Source organism: Pholcus phalangioides, unplaced genomic scaffold, assembly GCF_987345545.1.
Source record: "Pholcus phalangioides strain wild (caught in Gottingen) unplaced genomic scaffold, Ppha-v1.0 ptg000013l_1, whole genome shotgun sequence".
NCBI classification, from domain to species: domain Eukaryota; kingdom Metazoa; phylum Arthropoda; class Arachnida; order Araneae; family Pholcidae; genus Pholcus; species Pholcus phalangioides.
Window position 1 is genome coordinate 8,448,021 of NW_028301606.1, and position 20,473 is coordinate 8,468,493.

At 33.5% G+C, this 20,473-nt stretch overlaps 1 protein-coding gene across 1 annotated transcript in view; it reads left to right on the forward strand.

Moving 5' to 3' along the window:
* The window catches only part of RanBPM (Ran-binding protein M), a 44,062-nt gene that overhangs the window by 10,178 nt on the left and 13,411 nt on the right, over positions 1-20,473 (forward strand). The window contains exons 2-8 of the mRNA XM_089240670.1: positions 6,222-6,333; positions 7,702-7,754; positions 8,225-8,415; positions 10,050-10,151; positions 12,656-12,738; positions 12,885-12,997; positions 13,120-13,791. Coding sequence (XP_089096796.1) covers positions 6,222-6,333; positions 7,702-7,754; positions 8,225-8,415; positions 10,050-10,151; positions 12,656-12,738; positions 12,885-12,997; positions 13,120-13,791 — 1,326 coding nt within the window. The remainder of the gene's footprint in view (positions 1-6,221; positions 6,334-7,701; positions 7,755-8,224; positions 8,416-10,049; positions 10,152-12,655; positions 12,739-12,884; positions 12,998-13,119; positions 13,792-20,473) is intronic.

A 20,473-nucleotide genomic window follows, 5' to 3' on the forward strand; every position in this document is an offset into this window, starting at 1 on the left:
AATATAAATATAAAATGAGCTTCGAAATTAACTAAAAAATGATGTAATTCAGTAAAAATAAGATTTAGTATACACATTATTTATTCTATTCAGTCCAAAAACATTTTTCAGTTATCCCATAATATGACAAAGATGTAAAATAAGCACGTCGAATTAAGTATGAGAAAGTCTATAATATGATACCCTCAAATAAGTATTGATTTCTTACTGATAAGTGGAATTTATGATGAGCATTGAGCAATTTTTTTTTCATTATTCTTGCACATTAATCGCATGTTCAAGTTGCACAGCCCATGCAAAAATTAAGTTTTGTTTCCATATATTTTTATGTTACCTGACATCAGACTCGTTTATTTTTATTTATTACTCTTATTATTATTATTGTGATCGCTAACGCACAGTTACATGATTCAAAGCGCACATGCGTTTCCTTTTGCGCAAGGGCAACGTGTATGATGAACGCAGCACTTCAATAAGATTTTAGAGGAACTGCTTTCGAAAAATAGTTCTGGCCTTCTGTACTGCTCTATACAAAATACATGAATTTTTTTATAGTGAGATCCAGGATGTTCTAGAAAACGTCTGTGATGCCATCTTCACCAAAAATTTTCTGGGCATTTGATTGCTACAACAACGATCGTTACACTTTTGAATTGTAGTGTGAAATAGTGGAAGCTTTTTGGGGCTACTACTGCCAATATTGACTGACAGATGAAGCGTGCTGAATAATGAAAAGCTTATATTGTTCTTTCCTTGTTAAATTGCCATTGTGGCATCATTGTTCCATACAACTGTTGTTTCACTATATTTATTGCGTCAGATGATATTGCTCTTCGATTTCGTCTCACCGTCTCTACTAAGCTCGTATTTTTTGGCTTTTAGCATTTGAGCCAGCTTCAGTGTAGTGAAAAAAAGTGTCGGTTGAGGCATTTCTAGTACTCGCTTCGGCACTACATATACTAAAATTAGAACGATACAGAGAAGGTTGAGGCATTTCTGCCCTTGCTCTCAAATGGCTTGATCAGTTGCATCACTATGTGCTCTGAAAGAGAGAGATTCGTTGGACGCTGATACTTCCCAAGATTTGGAAATCCATTCAAAACCTACTTGGTGCAGGCCAGAATTTTATTATTTTTCTTAAAACTGGGAATAAAAATGTTCAACGCCAGCTGATGAACTCAATGCTTGCCTCAAATCATCAACACTCTGGCACGAAGTTAAAAAATTATCATTATCCACCAACATGCGAGCAAAATGGCTCAGCACTGCTATCATTTTCACATCAGTTGACCAACCAGTATACCCAAGCACTGGACCGATTGCGTTCCCAAATGGATTTTGCCAGTTGTTAAACTCAGTTCAAGAACTTGCAGACAAAGTCTTCCCAAACATTCAACAAAATGACCAAAACCATTAGTGGCTTTCTGAGAGCGATTCTGGCACCGAAAAATGACAGGGTGAACAAGATCAACGAAAAAATCCTAAAAATTATTCCAGGAGACTCCACATCTTACAAATCGGTTGACACTGTCACAGACACAGCGCAGACAGTTCTGTATCCGGCAGAATTTCTGAACTCCTTTGGATATTCCGGGTGTGCCACCACACAATTTTACCCTCAAAGTCGGAGCACCTATAATGCTTTTAAGAAATTTGGACACACAGAGACTCGGCAATGGCACCAGACTCTGCATGAAGAAATTGCACAATTGCATCATTGAAGCAACGATTCTAACTGGATGTGACAAAGAAAAAGAAGTCTTCATTCCACGTATCCCAATTATCACAGAAGAAATGCCATTCACTTTCAAGCGATCACAGTTCCCGATTCGTTTAGCTTTTGCCATGACAATCAACAAAGCGCAAGGCCAGTCGTTAGCAGTGGCAGGTATCAACTTACTTGAGCCCTGTTTTTCACACGGACACCTTTTCGTCACCTGTTCGCGTGTTGGTAATAGCAAAAATTTGTATATCTACACACCAGATGGAAAAAGAAAAAATATTGTGTATCCACAAGCGATCGCCTGAAGATTTTAATTAAAATATTTAAAAATAAAAGTAATTTTTTCTTACTTGATGCAGAAATTTTTTTGAGTAAGAAATAATTAACAAGCTATATACATATATAAATTTTTTACGGGGCGGGCAACGTCGCCGGGTATCAGCTAGTATCCTATAAATTGCAACTTTCTCAGTTATTATCTTCAATGCTATAACCGTGACATGGTCACAGGGAAAGGAAAGTCTTATATGTAGGAAGCTTTTATGCTGATAATAAATGAAAAATTAATTAACTGGGCAGCAATATTGAGGTTGAATAGATTGAGGCTTGGAATGAAATGATAATTGGCAATGATTTAAATGTTTCAGCTAGTATAGGTATGAAATCCTACATATTTATAATTGTAATGATCTCTTGTAATAAAGGTTCATATGATTTTTAAAAGAGAATTTTTTGTCCCTGCAACTAAGTCATAGGGCGAGGCAAATCGGAAAACCTTGGAAAACTTTAAAATGTTCCGCTATGCTTCAAAGATAATGTTGGGGGGGGGGGGGGACACAAATTTTACTTATCACATTTCACTGAAATTCTGTTCCATGAAATTCAGGACATTTCTTGGTAATTATTGAAGTTTTAATAGAGGCCTAGCCTCTATTTAAATTTGATGCTTTGGAGCTTTTTAAAATTATTTCTGAAATTTGAGAGCCCTCTCTTAAGACGGAAAAATAAAAGACAGGAAAAAATAAAGCTTATTTCGGATCAATTTTCGTGAAAATGAATATGCTTGGCTCCTAAAAAATTTGGCCGGTGCCAATTTTTTTTCTTTATTTGTTCAGCCATTCAGTATATAAACACATACAGTACTCTATAAAACAGTGAATGAATTGTATAATAAAAACACTGTAGCAATGAAACAATCAAGGTGGTGGAAAAAAATTTAAGGACAACTGAAAAACTTTCATATATCTTGAAACAGGGTTGGCAAGGTTTTGGACAGTATAGTAAAAGAAGTTTTTATCGTACTGTCCAAAACTTCCTATTTATAACTATAAGTGAAAACCTGCAATTTGATGAAGAGGTAACTTCTGTAATCAAATAAACTTTATATTATATCAATTATATTATTAAAATTACATTAAATATAATAAAATTTTGAAATTCAAAACAGTATGTGAAAAGGGTTATATGACTGATATCAGGTTATCAAACAATTGAAAACTGAACTGTCTTGAGGTTAAATATTAGATTTATGGAAACATGAAAGATACAAGAATGGGATAGAAATTTGTCACATGAAAATTAGAAAAAAGCAGTAGATATGACTACAGAATGAAATTAAATTTATGTAATAATCGAACACTAATAAGCACAGCTGCACCTTTTAACATTTAATAACACATAACTAATTTAGCTGATTATCTGTGCCAAGATGATTCCTAAGATAAAATTTAAAAATATTCTTTCAATTGATTCATAACTTGGGGGGGGGGAAGACAAAAATAAACTGTGTTAAAGACAGTATAGACAGTCTTTTGATAAGCCTTCTTTCAGTGTTTTTCTTATTGCTGTCCCCTATGTGATAGAATTGTAAATATAGCTTGAATTTATTTGGTGAAATATTAGCTTCTAGCCTCATAAGAGCAACAATTTAAATTTAACAAAAATTTTGGGTCTTGAAGTCTTATCATGTAGGCGTAATCAGCGTTTGTGAAATTGTGTTCTGTTAGTCATGTGTAGGTGCTACATAGTGGCCTCATTTTCTTTGGATATTTTTCTTTATTTATAATTAGTTTTTTAAAATTGAGAATGTAAAATAGAAACTTCACTTGAAAATTTAAAGACAAAAAGTTTGAAAAGTCAAAATAGAACAATTTGCATTAAATAAACACGACACCATTGATATTTATTCACATCATTATATTGGTATCTAATAAAAAATAATATTTGTTTAGTTTCATGATAATGCAATGATTATAACTGACTATGCGTATTCAGTACCTTCAATATAATGTATTTTCTAAAGGAAAGTGTTCTGGCAGATTTGGCAGGGTTTTGGACAAGCACTGTCCTAAATACAGTACCTGCTTCATAATCATATATGAAAAATAAGATGTGAAGTAGAAATAACATTTACGGGAAACTAAAAAATTGAAAAGTGTTTATTTAAACATTTATATGAGTGATATTAATTTACTATCAGATTTCCAGGTAAAAAGCATAAATTTGGTGAAACAATTAACCAAATGACACCTTTTTGAAATATTTTTGATTTATTTTTATTTTCTGCTAGTATTTTTTTTAATATGTTAGTATCATGGGGGGAAAAATAACAAAAAATCAAAGGCTTCCACATAACATTTTGAAACTTGGAGGTTTCAAAAACTTTTTCCCCACGTGTCCTGTCCAAAACCCCAACCCTGTCTTGGAAACTTGTAGATTTATGAAAATTTTAGAATAACTACAATTGGAATTAAATTTGTTCTAGTAAAAATAATTTAGATGAGTGCTGCACTTTTTCAGGAAAAGAGTTTTACACTTATAGTAAAGGTCAAAACTGGGAAAAAGGACAATGGGAAATTATGCTCAAAAACTTTTATTTTAATCAAAAGTGGCATCTTTTTTTCTTTATCTTATGGGATATCATTGATAGATATAAGCCATTCATTAATGACTAGTTGTGTAATCGTTTTCGAAGCTTGTTTGATCCCTGCAAAGAAACATCCTCATCCCACTTAACATTGACAAATACACTTTTTGGCCAATTCATGTTGCTTTTGTCTGTGTGGTTTTTTTATAACGGAAAGGTATGCATTTTGGTTTTGCATTCTAGACATTAGAATTTTTTTTATTACACTAGGTACAGTTTGACTTGTGTAAGGCAAGTTTTATTCCTTCTGAATTACATCAGATTTTTTTTTTATTTCGTAAAATCTGTGAGTAGTTTTTTTTGTGATGAATATAATAGATAGAAGCCTTCTTGTGTAAACTTTCAATGTATACGTGAGTTCATTTATTAAACTGTAACCAACAGTCTTCAATCATTCAATTTTTCTTGCCATTTTATGACCAGGCATCCCAGTTTTTCTTAGAGCAAGTTTTTTGCCTATTCAATGTCCTATAAATTTTTCTTTGGCATCTTCAAATTTTCAGAAAAAAATTTGATTTTACAGTGCATGTCTGATCAAAACAGTCTCAACTATTATGCCTACATGAGACAAATGCAAATCTTTCTTTGACATTGGAGAACACATGCCTGTCCTTGTATTTTTTTCCCAGGTTTTGACCTTTATCTTAATTTAAACAATTTTTTTTCCGAAAAAGTGCAGCACCAATGAAAAGTATTTTTCAGTAATATGTTTCATTGCACTTCTAGTTACTATTCTAAAGTTTTCATGCATCTACAAGCACAAGTTTTCAAAATATGACAGTGTTTTGGCTGTTCTTTAACTTTTTTCCACCACTTCATCTGGGATGCAGCTTCTGCCTTATCAGCATATATAACTGGAGCAACATGGCATACATAAGTATGTTTTATGCTGCTATGTGGGAAGCATTAGCAGCAGGGCCGTAACTATAATTTCTGCTGCCCGGGCAAACGTGATTTTGCCGCCCTCCACAATTTTAAAATTGGATAATTTTATGTGTTCTTTGTTCCCATCTAAAATGGTCATCCCCCTAAATTTTCCTGCCCAAGGCAGTTGCCCCCTCCCCTCAACTCTAGTTACGATCCTGATTAGCAGCAATATCTTTGAATTAAGAAATTTTGTATATGTTGGTAGGATGAATAAAATGCATTACGATGCTGAATGTGTAATATTTTCTAATTTTTTTATTGATTGCATGTGTGCTGCATAAATATACATTGTCTTGAGCTCTGAATGTAGGCTCTCCAGCACCTATCTAGAAAGGGTTAATCTCATGAGTCACTGTAAATTTGGGGTTGAATTTTTTGTGAATTTGTGTTTTCGTCTTAGTCTTTTGAAATAGTTATCAAACTCTTACATATTTGGATTTTGATGATCTTTGAATGTGAATGATTCAAACTGATTTCCCTTTGGAGTTATATTGTTATATTTTAACTTTTTTTTTTTATTATTAATATGAAAAAAAGTTATTTTTCAGAAGAGTTTATCTTTAACTGCTTGTGGGTTTTAAAAAAGCCCTAACATAAAATATTGTGTATAATTAATTATTTTTCCCCTCCCTTATCTGTTAAAAGGATCTGGAAAAAATCACAAAGACGCAGCAAGCGTAAGAGCAACTCATCCTATTCCAGCTGCTTGTGGGCTATATTACTTTGAAGTAAAAATTGTGAGCAAAGGTCGTGATGGGTAATTATTATTTTTTGAAATTTTTTACATTGTTATTTCGATTAAAATCATTAATTTTTCCAATATGATGTTTCAAGTTCACTTATGAGTGAAAGAAGAATTTACAGAGCATATCTGTATGATGGAGGTACAGGGCACCATGTCACAAAATAGAAATTTTGCAGAAAAGCTGCTCAGAGGCTTTTTTGATGTCTTTGTATGAAGCTCGCTTGTTTTATAAAGTGAATATCTGTTATTTATTGAAATTGGACATGGTGAAAAAAATGTACCTATACCCTTCTATGAGTAGTGTAGTGAAAGTACTGCAAATTAATTGTCGAAAATGTACATAGTACTCTTTACCTCAGACATACAGATATATCTCCTGCACTATTATTCTTGAAAACTGTATTAAGTGCATTTAAGGAAAGAGTGCTGCATCAATTTCTGAAATGTGTTGATGAATTGCTTATATGATTTGACAACGTGTGTAATATTGGTAGCTACTACTTCACCACACTGAAACTCCTGCCATATCACTTTACCGGCATTAACAAGTTGAGCTGGAAGTGAAGGCACCATCTATGAGTGATGGTCTCAAGCTCGTTAGGGAAAATATCTTTAATATATTCTTCCCCTAATTCAAACCTGGGACCTGTGGTGGTCGAGTGGTTATAGTGCCGGACTCGCAATGCGAGGATCCGTGTTCGAACCCCACAGTGGTGGTCGGCTGAAGTAGGTTTTCTGTGGTTCCCAACTTCAAGGCGCAAATGCGAGCTGATCTCCCCGTTAAAAAGTCTCGCCACAGAGAGCAACAGTCCTACAACGATAAATCATTCAATCATAATTCTTCACTCATAGTTAGAAAAACTGGTGGCAGATGGCAGCACTACACATAACAAGCATTACAGAGAAACAAAAAACTTCACGTCAAGTTTCACTACACGTACACACACATGGTTCCGCTGGGGGTGTGTGTGGGCGGGGTGCATGTGTGGTGTAGCAGTAGTAGGTAGGGCCTCCAAAAAATGGCTCGGGGATCCATGATGGTCTTAAGTCAGCCACCTCGTTGGGCAATTGGATTGTTGTGGCGTTGTATTTGTATTTGATTTCTTTACCTGGTGGCAACCTTTATGGTGGTAGATGAGCATCTTACCACCATGCCACTTGGGCATTAATATTGGTGGCTGATTCTTTTTTTAACACTATCTTTAATTATGGTGTGTTTCTTTGTATATTTCTGTATTTTCTACTTTTCTCGTGCCATATTGGTGACTGCTAGACACTAACTAGATGTATCTTAGAGGTTTTCTTTCCTTGACTCTTGGTAATTTCATAGACCTTAAATGTAAAATCCATGGTATTTATTACATGTTGCACTGTTTGCAGGTATATGGGAATAGGCTTGTCAGCTCAAGGCGTAAATATGAACAGATTACCAGGTAACTATCATGGTTATAATTTTAGAAGTTTTGTTTTTCTCTGTGAAAATGAAATCAAGTATGAAAAATCATATCTTTTGATGCTTGGAAAAATGAAAGGTTTATCTAGTCATGTATCGTAACAGTTTTAGCATATCATGCATTCAGTCTTCATATTGCAAATTGAAATGTTGAAGAATTTTAATAAGGTCATAATGGCATTGGGAAAAAATATTTGACAGATTGGAACTTTTTGAATTTAAAAAATTGGTTTGGTGTTGAATAAATTGTATTTTATGCATATTAGGTTTATATTATTTTGGTAGTGAGATAAAATAAAGGGTTATATCTGTAATCAGATAGTTATGTTTCTAGTAGAAATGTATACAGAAAAGATATTTATATGCTAATTCATGACCTCTTTTATTTGTTTTTTTCCATGAAAGCATGAAATCTTTTATTTATTTTGCATTATTAATTTGCAATAACAGGTTGGGACAAACATTCCTATGGATATCATGGGGATGATGGTCACAGTTTCTGTTCAAGTGGAACTGGCCAACCCTATGGACCTACTTTCACTACAGGTGATGTGATTGGCTGTGGTGTGAATCTCATAGACAACACCTGCTTCTACACAAAAAATGGTCACCTTCTTGGAACGGCTTTCACAGACCTTCCTGTGGGTTTGATAGTCTTTACTTCATTTTTTTTCTCCAAATAGATTAAAAATTAAATTTGATTAATTTTTGATCTAACCATTTAATGTATACTCATTAATGTATAAGCCATATCACTATAATGAGTTGCATATAAATTTCAGTTGTGATCAGGATTGTGTTGCTGTAGGACTATGGACTGAATAAGATAGCTCAAAGTCAAATCTTGGCTTTGAACATGACTTAGCAATGGAAGTTATTTGGCTAACTCTTTATACTTGGGGATGTCTTAACACATGGGGCCTAATAAGGCATGTTCTAGAGAGCCTCAAGTGCATAAGTGGTCTCAAAATAATGAGGTCTGATATATAATACACACACACACACACACACACACACACACACACACACACACACAGCAATCGTATGAGTTAAAAGACAGGAATTTTCAGTTAAGTACATGGTTACAAAGTATCGCTTTGCCAAAGGCACATGATGTTAAGACCACCCTGTTTATTCATTTTACAATAGGTTCACTAAAAATTGCTGCTTATCTAGAATTCAATTTATAATAAATGGAAATCAAAAGAAAAACATGTTCTTTTAGCTGTTTGAAAGTGCAGATCATATTTTCCTTAATCTTAATTTTCAGTTGAAATCAAACCAATCAAAATTATTTAGCTTCTAAACGTTTCCATTAGGTAGCTATGTTAATCCAAGGTGGGTTGAATCCTGGGTCACCATGGTGACTAAAAAATCTGTATTAATACCTAAAATTTCTAAATGTGGTTTCTAAATTGAAGTCTGTGTGAGGGTGAAACAAAATTTTCTGATTTGATTACACTACATTTTTTTTAACATGAGGAAAAGTGTAAAAGGAAAACTTCTTTTAGGGATACTTTTCTTGAGCAAAATACTGCAAATACTTGGCTCCTAAGAAATTGTGCTGGCATTTAAATTTTTTTTTGATTTGTCAAGCGCTAAATGTGAATAGCTTTTATACAAAATACAGTAATGAACATACGTTCAGCAGGACTGGACAAATCCCAGGCTGGAGGTCACTATGCCGATTAAAAAATTGGTATTTGTGCCTAAAATTTTCTTTGTGTAGTTACTAAATTGCAGACTGAGAGCAGCACAAAGTGTTTGCAATTTATAGCAGCAAATTTGTCAACATTAAAGAAGGTCACTTTACCCTAAAAAAGTCGAAAGAAGTATTATTTTGTGCCACCTTCAGGTAAAAAAATTTTGGTGCCTAAAAAATTGCTCTGGCACCTAGATTTTTTTATGATTTGTCCAACCCTGTGTTAATGTAATGAAGAATTTTTAGATCTATTATTATAACTGCAGGGTTTTTTAATTAAATATATATGATTGGATTTTTTTCAACTAATTTATTAGACCAATAAATATGCATTAAAGACGTTTTAGGTTGTGTAAATGGCAAACTAGAAGATTTTGTCAATTATATAAGTTGGGTAACACCAGTCTGGCACATTATGATAATGAGTAATAATAATGAGAGGTTCATTAATAAATAAATCAGCTATCAAAAATTCTAGAGATGAATTTAAAAAATGAAAAGTTTGTTTCAAAAAAATTTTTCTTCCCTTTTATGTAGTATCATTTTGAGCAGTTTACTAATTTTATTTTTTAGCCTAACTTATATCCAACTGTCGGTCTTCAGACTCCCGGTGAGGTTGTTGATGCCAATTTTGGTCAAGCACCGTTTGTGTTCGACATAGGAGATATGATGAAAGTAAGATCCATGATATTTATGCCTTAATGCCAATGTCTGAAATCTGACCAATTCATAAATTGGCCTGCTAAAGCTTGAATTTGTGTAGCTTCTCATACATTTCAGACTTTGGCAGAATGAGTTGGCCACTGCATGGAGCCTCTGCCATTTCTCAAACTGGTCAGAGTAGACATTGGCTATGATATACATATATGAATTATATTTTTTTCCGTATTGTTTGGTCGTGCTGAAAAAAATTGTGAATTTTATTACTAGTTACATATATATAATGTTTCCATTTATCATAAATAATTATAAATTGTTGTTAATCGTTATCTATCTTAAAAGTTTTCATATACAAATATGTGAATAGAATGCTTGGTCTCATTTTCAAAAAGGTCTCTTCGCGTTCTAAAGTCATTCTTCCGCTTTTCCAAGGTTTAGTTCGTCCTGGACTGGAGTATGCTGTAAGGTTCATCCACTGTAAACATATTCAAAAAATGAAGTCTTTCTTTATAACTCAAGTCCCGTGTGCCAATAAGGACACGTGTAGCTCTTTTGTGCACCCTTTCAATCAAGTCAATGTCCCTCTGTAGGTATGATCTCCGAAGATCATACCTACAGAGAGACATTGACGTAATTGAAGGGGTGCAGAGAAGAGCTATAAGCGCCATTATTGGCACACAGTACTTGAGTTATAAAGAGAGACTTCATTTTTTGAATATGTTTACAGTGGATGAACGCAGGTGTCAGGGAGATATGATCGAAGTGTTCAAAATTTTCAATGGGATGGATAGGATGGACCATGAACTTTTAGTACACCGCCAATCGACTGCTTTTACAAGGGAACGCCAGTATCGATTAGTAAGGGACAATGCAAGGTTATGGTGTAGTAGGGAATTTTTCTCTAATAAGGGTGTTAATAAATGGAATAGCTTAGCCCCTTGAGGTAGTAAATTGTAACACAATTGAGTCGTTTAAAACGAAATATGATAAACATGTTGAGGTAAATAGAGAAGCTATCCATACTTAAAATAAGCTAACCATAAGTATTCTTATGGGCATTGTATAATATTTCATCATGTATATATATTGTTTGTAATTGCATTTTTAATTGGGTTGCTGTATTTTTGAAATATATGACATCCATATTTATTATGGGCATCTTTTTCTCAGTCACCTCGTTGAGCATTTTGTCTGTTGTGGCGTTGTATATAAAAATTTACATTCTTACATTTTCTTTGCTTATCTTAAAAGTAATGAAATTGTTTTGTTTTGGGCTAAATTAGCGATTGCTGGCTAGCTAATAATTTTATTTACACTTGACAACAATTCATATAACAATATTTCTGGTTTCTAAATTGTGGGTGAAATTTGTTAGAGTTTAAAAAATAATTTTTTTTCTACTTGGAATTTTGTTTTTTCCTCGTTGTGCAATGTACCTATATATGTAATTATTATTATTATTTTGTATTTTACAAGACTAGTAATGTTTTTAAGCTTTCTGTGATGAAAATTTATTTTTATTTATTGGCATATTTTTCTGGCCTGGATATTGTTATAAGCTGTATGCACAAAAACTTTTCTGTTAGAGTATGTAAAATAAATGACGAGAAAATGAATCCTTATTTAAATAAGCCCTTGTGTTCATGTATTGAAAAAGTTTTGAATGTTTTTGGTAGATCTGCTTGTACAACCATACTTATTTCCTTTGAAAATGAGATTTTAGATTTCATAACAAGTGATTAGATATATCATTTAACAGCTGTATAGTTAGCATAGTTAAACAAATGGATGGGCTCTGGTTTAGCAAATCTGAATTCTCCTGAATGCATGTCTAAAGATATTTTGAATTTTCTTTAAACTGTAGGTCTAGTCCAGTAGTTCTTAACCATTTCATTGTCTCACCTCCCAGTAAACTTCAGTTTCCTGCACCCCCAGCAATCTTCAAATTAAATTCTCGCCCCCCCCACTTTTCTTCACTGAATAATAATTATATATATAAATTCTATAACTCATATTATAGGAATTTTCTATCTCGCACCACCCCTGGTCTTGTCCAGTGAGTCAATCTGAGTCTCTCTGTGTTCTCTACAATTTTATTATTTGTAGCATGATTTATCAGGTAGAAAAAATCTAATTTTTGAGGAATTTGATTTTTTTTATAGGCCGGGATTACACTGCAAAAGTTTTATTAAAGTTCTTTTATAAAACTCAACCAATAAATATAACAGTTACATTTGAGTGAATGTAACCAATAGTTTTTTCAAGTTTTGCAAAAAATCTTTTATCAAAGTTTTATAGTGTAATCCTGACTTTATTAAATGTACCATCTGATGAAACAACAGTTTTAAGGCAGTGCCAATCTGCAGAGAGTAACCCTTATTTGATGGCAACATAGCATATTTAGAAATAAAACGAACCAACCTTATTGGATAAATGTGTACTTTGTATTTTTCATGAAATTTGTATACCATTTACCAATTTAAATTAATTGTCAATGTATATGATTGTACATTAATCAGGAACTTAAAAGACGCACAAGGCTCACTATTGAAAAATTTCCGGTTGAAGACAAACAAGGTGAATGGCAAACAACGCTACACAGGTGAAATAGAATTTGACTGATTTTTTTAAACTTAGTAGTGAAACTTTTTTTTAAACTTTATATCTGTACTACTGTTTTAAATTGGGGATATCTGGAAAAATATATATTTCATATGATAAGAATTGTTTTTAACGTAAATTATTCAGGATTGTGCAGACGTATCTAGTTCATCATGGCTACTGTTCAGCTGCAGAGGCATTTGCACAAAGCACAGGACAGGCATTTTCAGAAGATGTTAGATCAATCAAAAACAGACAGCGTGAGTAACTTTTAATAGTCTTTCTCAGCACAATATAAAGTTTCATTTCAAAATAAGTAAAAAAATATAACTTCTGATGTTTTATTTTGTTGCAAATATGCATTACCTATTTTCTGTTGCAGGGATACAAAAGTTGGTTCTGGCTGGCCGCATGGGAGAAGCTATTCAGACTGTGCAAAACATCTATCCTAGACTACTGGAACAAAACCCAAATTTGCTTTTCATGCTGAAATGCCGGCAGTTCATTGAAATGGTCAACGGAACTGACAGTGAAGTCCGTCCAGCCAAGAGTCCAAAATCACAACACAGTTCACCAAGCACCAGTCCCAGTTACCCTACGATTTATAATTCTAGGACAACTCCCACTTCGTTGTCTCGTATGCCTGCCTTTTCTAGTAGTTCTTCGCCAACCAGGAGTAGAAGTCCTCACTCAGGCTCCCAGTTTATTTCTTCAAAAACTATTCCTATGTCAGTGATGCTCGAAAACAGTGTTAACAATAACAGCAGTGGTGGTGGTGGTTCTGTAATCGCAATGACCTCTGTTGAAGAGATGAACTCTGCTAATAGTGCAATCAATGGTGAAGTTATGAATGGCAATGCAAGGATCGAGAGCTCTAAAGGTTATTTACACTCTGACATTGATGTTGAGATGGAGAGTGTTGATACAATTTCTGACGATTGTGCTGAGAACCAACATATACCCTTTGCTACAAACGGTAATGCTGTAGATTGGGATGGTCATTATAACAATGAAAGAAATGGAAATGATGCTCGCAAAAACAGTTGTGACATGGGTGAGTGTTTGAATTATACTTATATATCCTTAGAAACTTGTGAGGACAATTATTAGACTTGTAATTGCCTGTATATTTAATCAACTCGACTATTCTATCTGTGTGTATTTGACTTCCGAATAGGGTTGGGAATCAATTACAATTTTTAATTGGTTAAATTTAAAAAAATTGATTGATTAATCAACCAATTAATTGAATTTTAATCAAATATTTTCAAATGTTATTTATTAACTTAACTCGATTAACTTAACTAAAATTTTCAACTGCTATTAACAACTGATCGATTAACTGACCCAATTAATTGGACCAGCCCTACTTTCTAGCTCTTTCGAATCTGGAAGGTGATGTACTGCTATACCTTATTCTTATTGAGGCAGTGTTCATGAAAAAACTTATTATACCGAAGTTTCAGTATTTTTGAAGTTCTTATACTCTCTCTGGGAAAACCTTAAGTTTGCTAACAGTTGAACTGTTACGGCAGTAATTTTTGTAGAGAAACAAATTATTTGTTATACTTGAGATAGGTAATTTGTGTGTCAAATTTTCCTTATGACAGGCCAATCAAAAATCTTACCTATGTATCAGGGTACATAATTTAAATCAGCTTGATTTAAAAAAAAAATTGATTTAAATCACAATATTTAAATTCTTTTATTCGTTTATACAACTATAATGATATTGAAGTAAAAGTAACCTGGTATGGTAGGCATGTTATTGATATGTGGTAAAGTTCATGATTAAAAGAAGTATAGAAGATCTTTGGGGTAATTATAGATTTAAACTTAATCCTTAAATACAGTGCAGAAAAAAAGCTGTTCTGGAAAAAATTTCAGAAAAAATATAGGCAGCTAAACTTAGATGTAACTGCACTAAGTATTTGCAATGTATTACAACGGGACACTGGGGTTCCTCTGATAAAAAAATAAGATAGTTTTTGTATAAAACCTTGAATTCTATTCTTTCCCTAATTGCTGATTTAAAATAATAGATAGTATTATATCAACATAAATATCATTGGATAATGGCAAGTTGGAAACACATCGTAACAAATGCATGCATTAACTATGCAAGAAACAATCTTATCAATAGAATGTTTTTCATTTAGTTGATGCTGAATGATCCTTCGGTTATGTCATTTGGTGAATCAAGAAATACTGCATCATATGTCATACTGAATCGTCACCAGGCATTCATTTTGATGGGGGGGGGGGGCAACTATCATGAGAGAGAGAGAGAGAGAACAAAAGCACTTCTCTACAAGAGAAATGTCAATCTGTGTAGTTTAATTGGGCCCAGCGACTTTCATGTTACATAAATACAGAATTTTGGTGTTCATATTTTTTGCTTGTAGTTTGCTGTTAATTTTTCATCAATGCTGAATTAAATTTGAGAGATTAGGTGAAAAAAACAGGTAGATGATGTGAAAATATGCATTCTTAATGATTAACAAGATTAGTTTTAATTAATAAACAGTCAGTTAATTTTAATCAAAAAAGTTAGATTTAAATTTTTAAAAAATCATGATTTTTTTCATACCCTGGTATGTATCTGCATTCAAATTCATTTTGATATTGACACAAACATCTGTTTAAGTTTTCGAAATCGAAAAAATTATACTAGAAGGAGACCCATAGTGCTGTTGCTTTGATTTTAAAGTTGCAAATGGGGGGGGGGGGGGGAGTCCCTATTAAACACATTTTCTTAGAAAGAAAAGGTCCCAAATAAAATGTGGGAGTGCCGCTGGGCAGGGCTGAACAAATATGCACCGTTTTCTAAAAATTTACATGCTCATCAAGCATTCAACTTAAAATAACACATGCTGTAATCAGTATTTTATAGGTCAGTGTTGGGTGTGTGATTGAAAAAAAAATACTTGCCTGGTGAAAATTTTTACGTCAGGCAATATATTCATCCAGCCCCGATTACTGGGGTTATCAGATGCTTGATATTTGTGAGTATGGATTCAAGGGTGCATGTTGTATTCTTTATTTAGAATCATTGGCAGACTGTCTCCTTGGTACTGTTTCGTGGGCATCACAAGTTTTCAGGTACCTTAGAACATTCAAAATTCACTCATAAAAATATTCATTTATCGCCAGTTTAGTCTTTAAAAGATAGATGGTTGCACTTGAACACACATGCATGCAGAAAACTTAAATGCACAGTTAAGATCCACAGTAATTCTGACCCTTCCACTTCTTCGGAGGTAAAACGGTAATAAAATGTCTGTTTGGCATTAGACGGGACTGTGCATGGTCAATAAGTTCTCCCACAAAGTTTATTGTGGGGAGGGGGGGGGGGGGAATTGAATATCCAGATTCCTTAGGTTCTGAACCTATGTATGTAAACTCCTTGAATTGAATCTACCATTCACCTTTTCCCTACAAAATAAAACATTTTTGTATGGGTGTGTATTGGAATCATTTACAATATTTACGAAGAATATAATATGAATAATATTTTTGCATAGCGTTAAATCTTGTCTTTAATAATGTTTCCTTTTTCTGCCGTAGTTAAGCTGTTTTATGCTTGAATTACATAATTTTTCAATCACATTTGATTAAAAACAATTCTTTCGAAATTCAGTATTTTGTAAGAGTACCAACTGAAAATAGACACCAAATATCCAACTTGCTCAGGTGCAAGATGTATCTCTGCTGATTTCTTATCTTTATCTTCTTTCACATTTTTTCTTTTCTTTTTTTTTCTTTTATTTTTTTTTCTTTTATTTTTTTTTCATTTATTTATTTCTTTGTATATCTATTGTTTCTTTCTTATCATTTTTGCCATTTATAGGAAGGAAATCACTTGAGAAAAAAATATTTCCCATCCGTTGTTATTATAAGCTAAATGCAACAGTAGTGTGCCACTTAAGAAAATTTAACTCATTATATTCAAACTTGGGGTAATTACTTGGTAAAGTAATATCCACTCTATAAATATTTTTTTTAACATAATCTAAACTCTCGCCAACATTGATATTGAAGAAAATTTGAAAAATCTGTTCAAAATTTTCTAAAAAAAGGAAAATGTGCACTTATGTTATGTACACTACACTAGTAGTGGGCCCACCAAAATAGTGGTCCACTCAAAAATTGAATGAATAGGACCCCCCCCCCCCAACACAAAATTTTTATACTTTGCCTTCATTATTGTCAACATAACTGCAAATAAGAACGTATTAAGGAAAAAAAATAATGTCAGTTATAACACTCTCCATTGAAAACTATCTAGTTCACACTTTTATACCGGTACTTTTTTTCATGGGAAAAATAACGAAAGTGGTCAACTTTATTTTAGCTGCGGCTATGATGTAATCTGGAGGTGTTATGCCAAACACATTTTGTACTCAAACAAAAATTTTTTATGTCATTGATCTTGAACCGTAAACAGATGTAATTTTCCTTTTCATTTCTTGAACCATTCATACATACACTTTTGAGTGCTTTTTTGAGTTTAACAGCATAAGTGACACAAAAAAAATCTCAGAAAATTCTTCCATTTTCCTTTTGTTTTCTTTATTTTCTCTTTCGATTGTGTCTGCTTCTAAAGCTTTAGTGTGCATTTTTTACTTTTTCCAAAATACTGAAGCATTTAGAAACTCGCCACTGTATAAATTGTGTCTAGTTTTTTGTCCTACAAATGACTGCATATCTGGCCAGAAAAAAATCACTTTTGAAGGGAAAAAATGTTTAATATCCAGTAATATATGTCATAGGCCTAGCCCCCAAGTGGAGCTGTGGTGGTCGAGTGGTTATAATGACGGACTCGCGATGCGAGGATCCAGGTTCGAACCCCACAGTGGTGGTCGGCTGAAGTTGGTTTTCTGTGGTTCCCAACTTCAAGGCACAAATGCGAGCCGATCTCCCCGTTAAAAAGTCTCGCCACAGAGAGCAACAGGCCTACAACGTTACAAATATTCAATCATTACACTTCACTCACAATTTGAAGTATAGATGGCAGCACTGAAATATCATACACAACACTAGCTACACACTCAGGCTGTTAGGTACACTAACACTTTGTTCCAGACTCTGCCACGAAGCTGGGCTGGAAGAGATCTCTGCAACGGGATAAGTCCGGTGGCAGAGACCCTGGCGTTCATGTGGAGGGGGAAAAATATTTAATTAAAATAGGTCTTAAGAAAAGTGATAAAGATCACAGTCAAATCAACTCCCTTTTCATTTTTTTTTTTTTTTTAATTCATCCAGCTTCAACACAAACTGAAAACTAAAACAATGTGGCATGCTGTATGGTAGAAAAGAGTTCAAACTACTCAGATTTTTTTCTTGTAATTAATCTTGGACCTTGAAATCTGGGAGTTTTTTTCAACTTTTAAAACAAGTGGTCCACTACTGATGCACTTACCTTATGTGCAAATCAATACAATTTGTTGAAATATTTTTGTGTGCCAAATATGTATTGTAATAGCTAGCTCACCCCTTCATTCACTTTTACATTTTTACCTTCATGCACTAGACATTTTTACATTTTAAATATGTCTAAATGAATATCTGAGTATTTGGAGCAAGGTTTTCCAACTGAGGGTTCTATGAGAGTTTTTTTTTTTGGTTCCGCAGAATCAAAAGTGACAGAACCCTGGTCCTTGACAGCTTCAAAATTTTTCTTTTAACTGTTTCTTCTGAAGTAATTTTTTTCTAAGACTTCCTGTGGGAATTGGTATTCTGGAAAGTGAATACCTACATGGAGATTTCGTGAGGGTCTGTCTCAAATGATACAGAACTTTCAAATTGTTTCTTTGCATTCTGTGCCCTCCCCGCCTCTCTTCCTTCAGATGGCCAGTTGAGCTTCATGATGTTGGATTCTTATCGCTTTTTGGATAGGAAATCCTAAATAGCAACTGTAACACAGAAAAGGAAAAGCTTCACTTTTTAACTTGCCTGAGGTTATTTTTTTCCATTCTACAGATTCCTTACCACAAATGGAACCTCATTTATACGATGTTCAAGAGACCACGTCAAAACATTGCATATGGGCGAAAATCGTACAACTAAAACCTGCAATAAAATATCCTGGGAAGTTACCTGTAACAGATTTTCGCTACAACCCGTTTATATGGCGTTTAGTTTATGCCAGTATTCTCCCTATTCTTTCCACAAGTCGTCACTGGTTACATGGGTTGAACGGAAGTGGTTGGTTCAAGATGGCTGACTAGGAGCTTACAGTCGTTTTCGCGGCACAAAGGATTGTGGGAGAGGAGGTCGGAGTCACCCACCCATTATTTTGCAACAAAGATTGTACTCTTTTGACAGATCTTTGTCCCTCTTTTTTTTCCCCCCCATGAGAAAAAAAATTACCATTCAGGTAATAATCACCAAAGTGGCCCCCAATCTTGCACATGTAAATGGGGCTATACTGACACAAATAATACTTAATTTGTGCTCCACAATAATTACATTGATTCAGCTGTATAGAAATGATAATTTTCCAAACATTTGGAGTTCAAGTAATTGAAGTTTTTGCCACTCATAAATGTCCTATTTTGCTCTCGTCCTTGTCTATGAGGAACTCGGGTCATTTGAACCACATAAGAATTCAAGAAAGGCATCGATAGTGAACTGTATTTTTTCTTCTAATTAATTCTTTTGTTTAATGTTAAATGAAAAGCTCTAGGGAAATTTCCCACATGTCACCGTCATTTTATGTGGGCGAGTTCACCGAAAATTTCAATATTTCACACTTTAGTAACACATAATGGATCTCAATGTTCAATCAGTGCTGGTCATGTAACATGTGACAAGCAAACATTTGACATGTTCCAGGAAAAAACCTACATGGAGTCAATTGCTAAAAACTGACTGCCCTTTCACTTCATGTTTTGTGTTTTTGCTCAAGAAGGAAAAATTCCTTCCTCTGAGACAACGATTTCAGTTTGTATTGAAATCTGAATAATTTCATTTTCATATTTACTATATTCCAAGTATAGTGAGTAGTAATTTTTGTGAATAAAAGTTCTGCATTTTGTTATTAATATTATTTATTTATCATTAAAGACTACTTTATGAAACATTTTTTTACTATTTCCTTGTTCTTTTGAAACTTCTTATTTTGGGAATTATAATGTGAATACTTAAACAAGAAATCAGTGATATTGGTACTAGTTGTCATGATTAAAAAACCGTGGTTATTTGTGGAATACTACTTGCATAGCAGTGGAATATGGTAGCCAAGTTGATGAGATATTTGCGAACTGTGCCACAAGATGCTCAGAGATGTAGTGTCTTTGATACCTTCTTTCGCCCTTTGTCAGTCTCTTTTCTGATACAAGAACTATTACAAAAACAAATTTTTTCTAATAGTGCCAATCGAACACTTTTTTCCCTGGTGTTCCCAGTTCATAAACTGATTTTCTAGGTCACATTGGAATAAATATTATTTTTTTTCCATTTATTGTTTTTAGAATGATTGTTGTCTCCAAAAATTTTCACTCTGAGAAATTGATTTTTTTATTTTGGCTTTCTGGGTTTTCAATATACCAATCGTGGGGTTTGCATGATCAAACACTTTTGGCAGAGGTAGTCTATTATTCCAAAGCAGAATATACTGAAATCAGTGACGTACAGTGCAGAGCAATTGATGCTGCTGCAGGACAATCTGGAAGAATTTTAAAAAAGTGTAGAAAACACTATTATGGGAATTTTTACTGCAGAACATTTCCAGT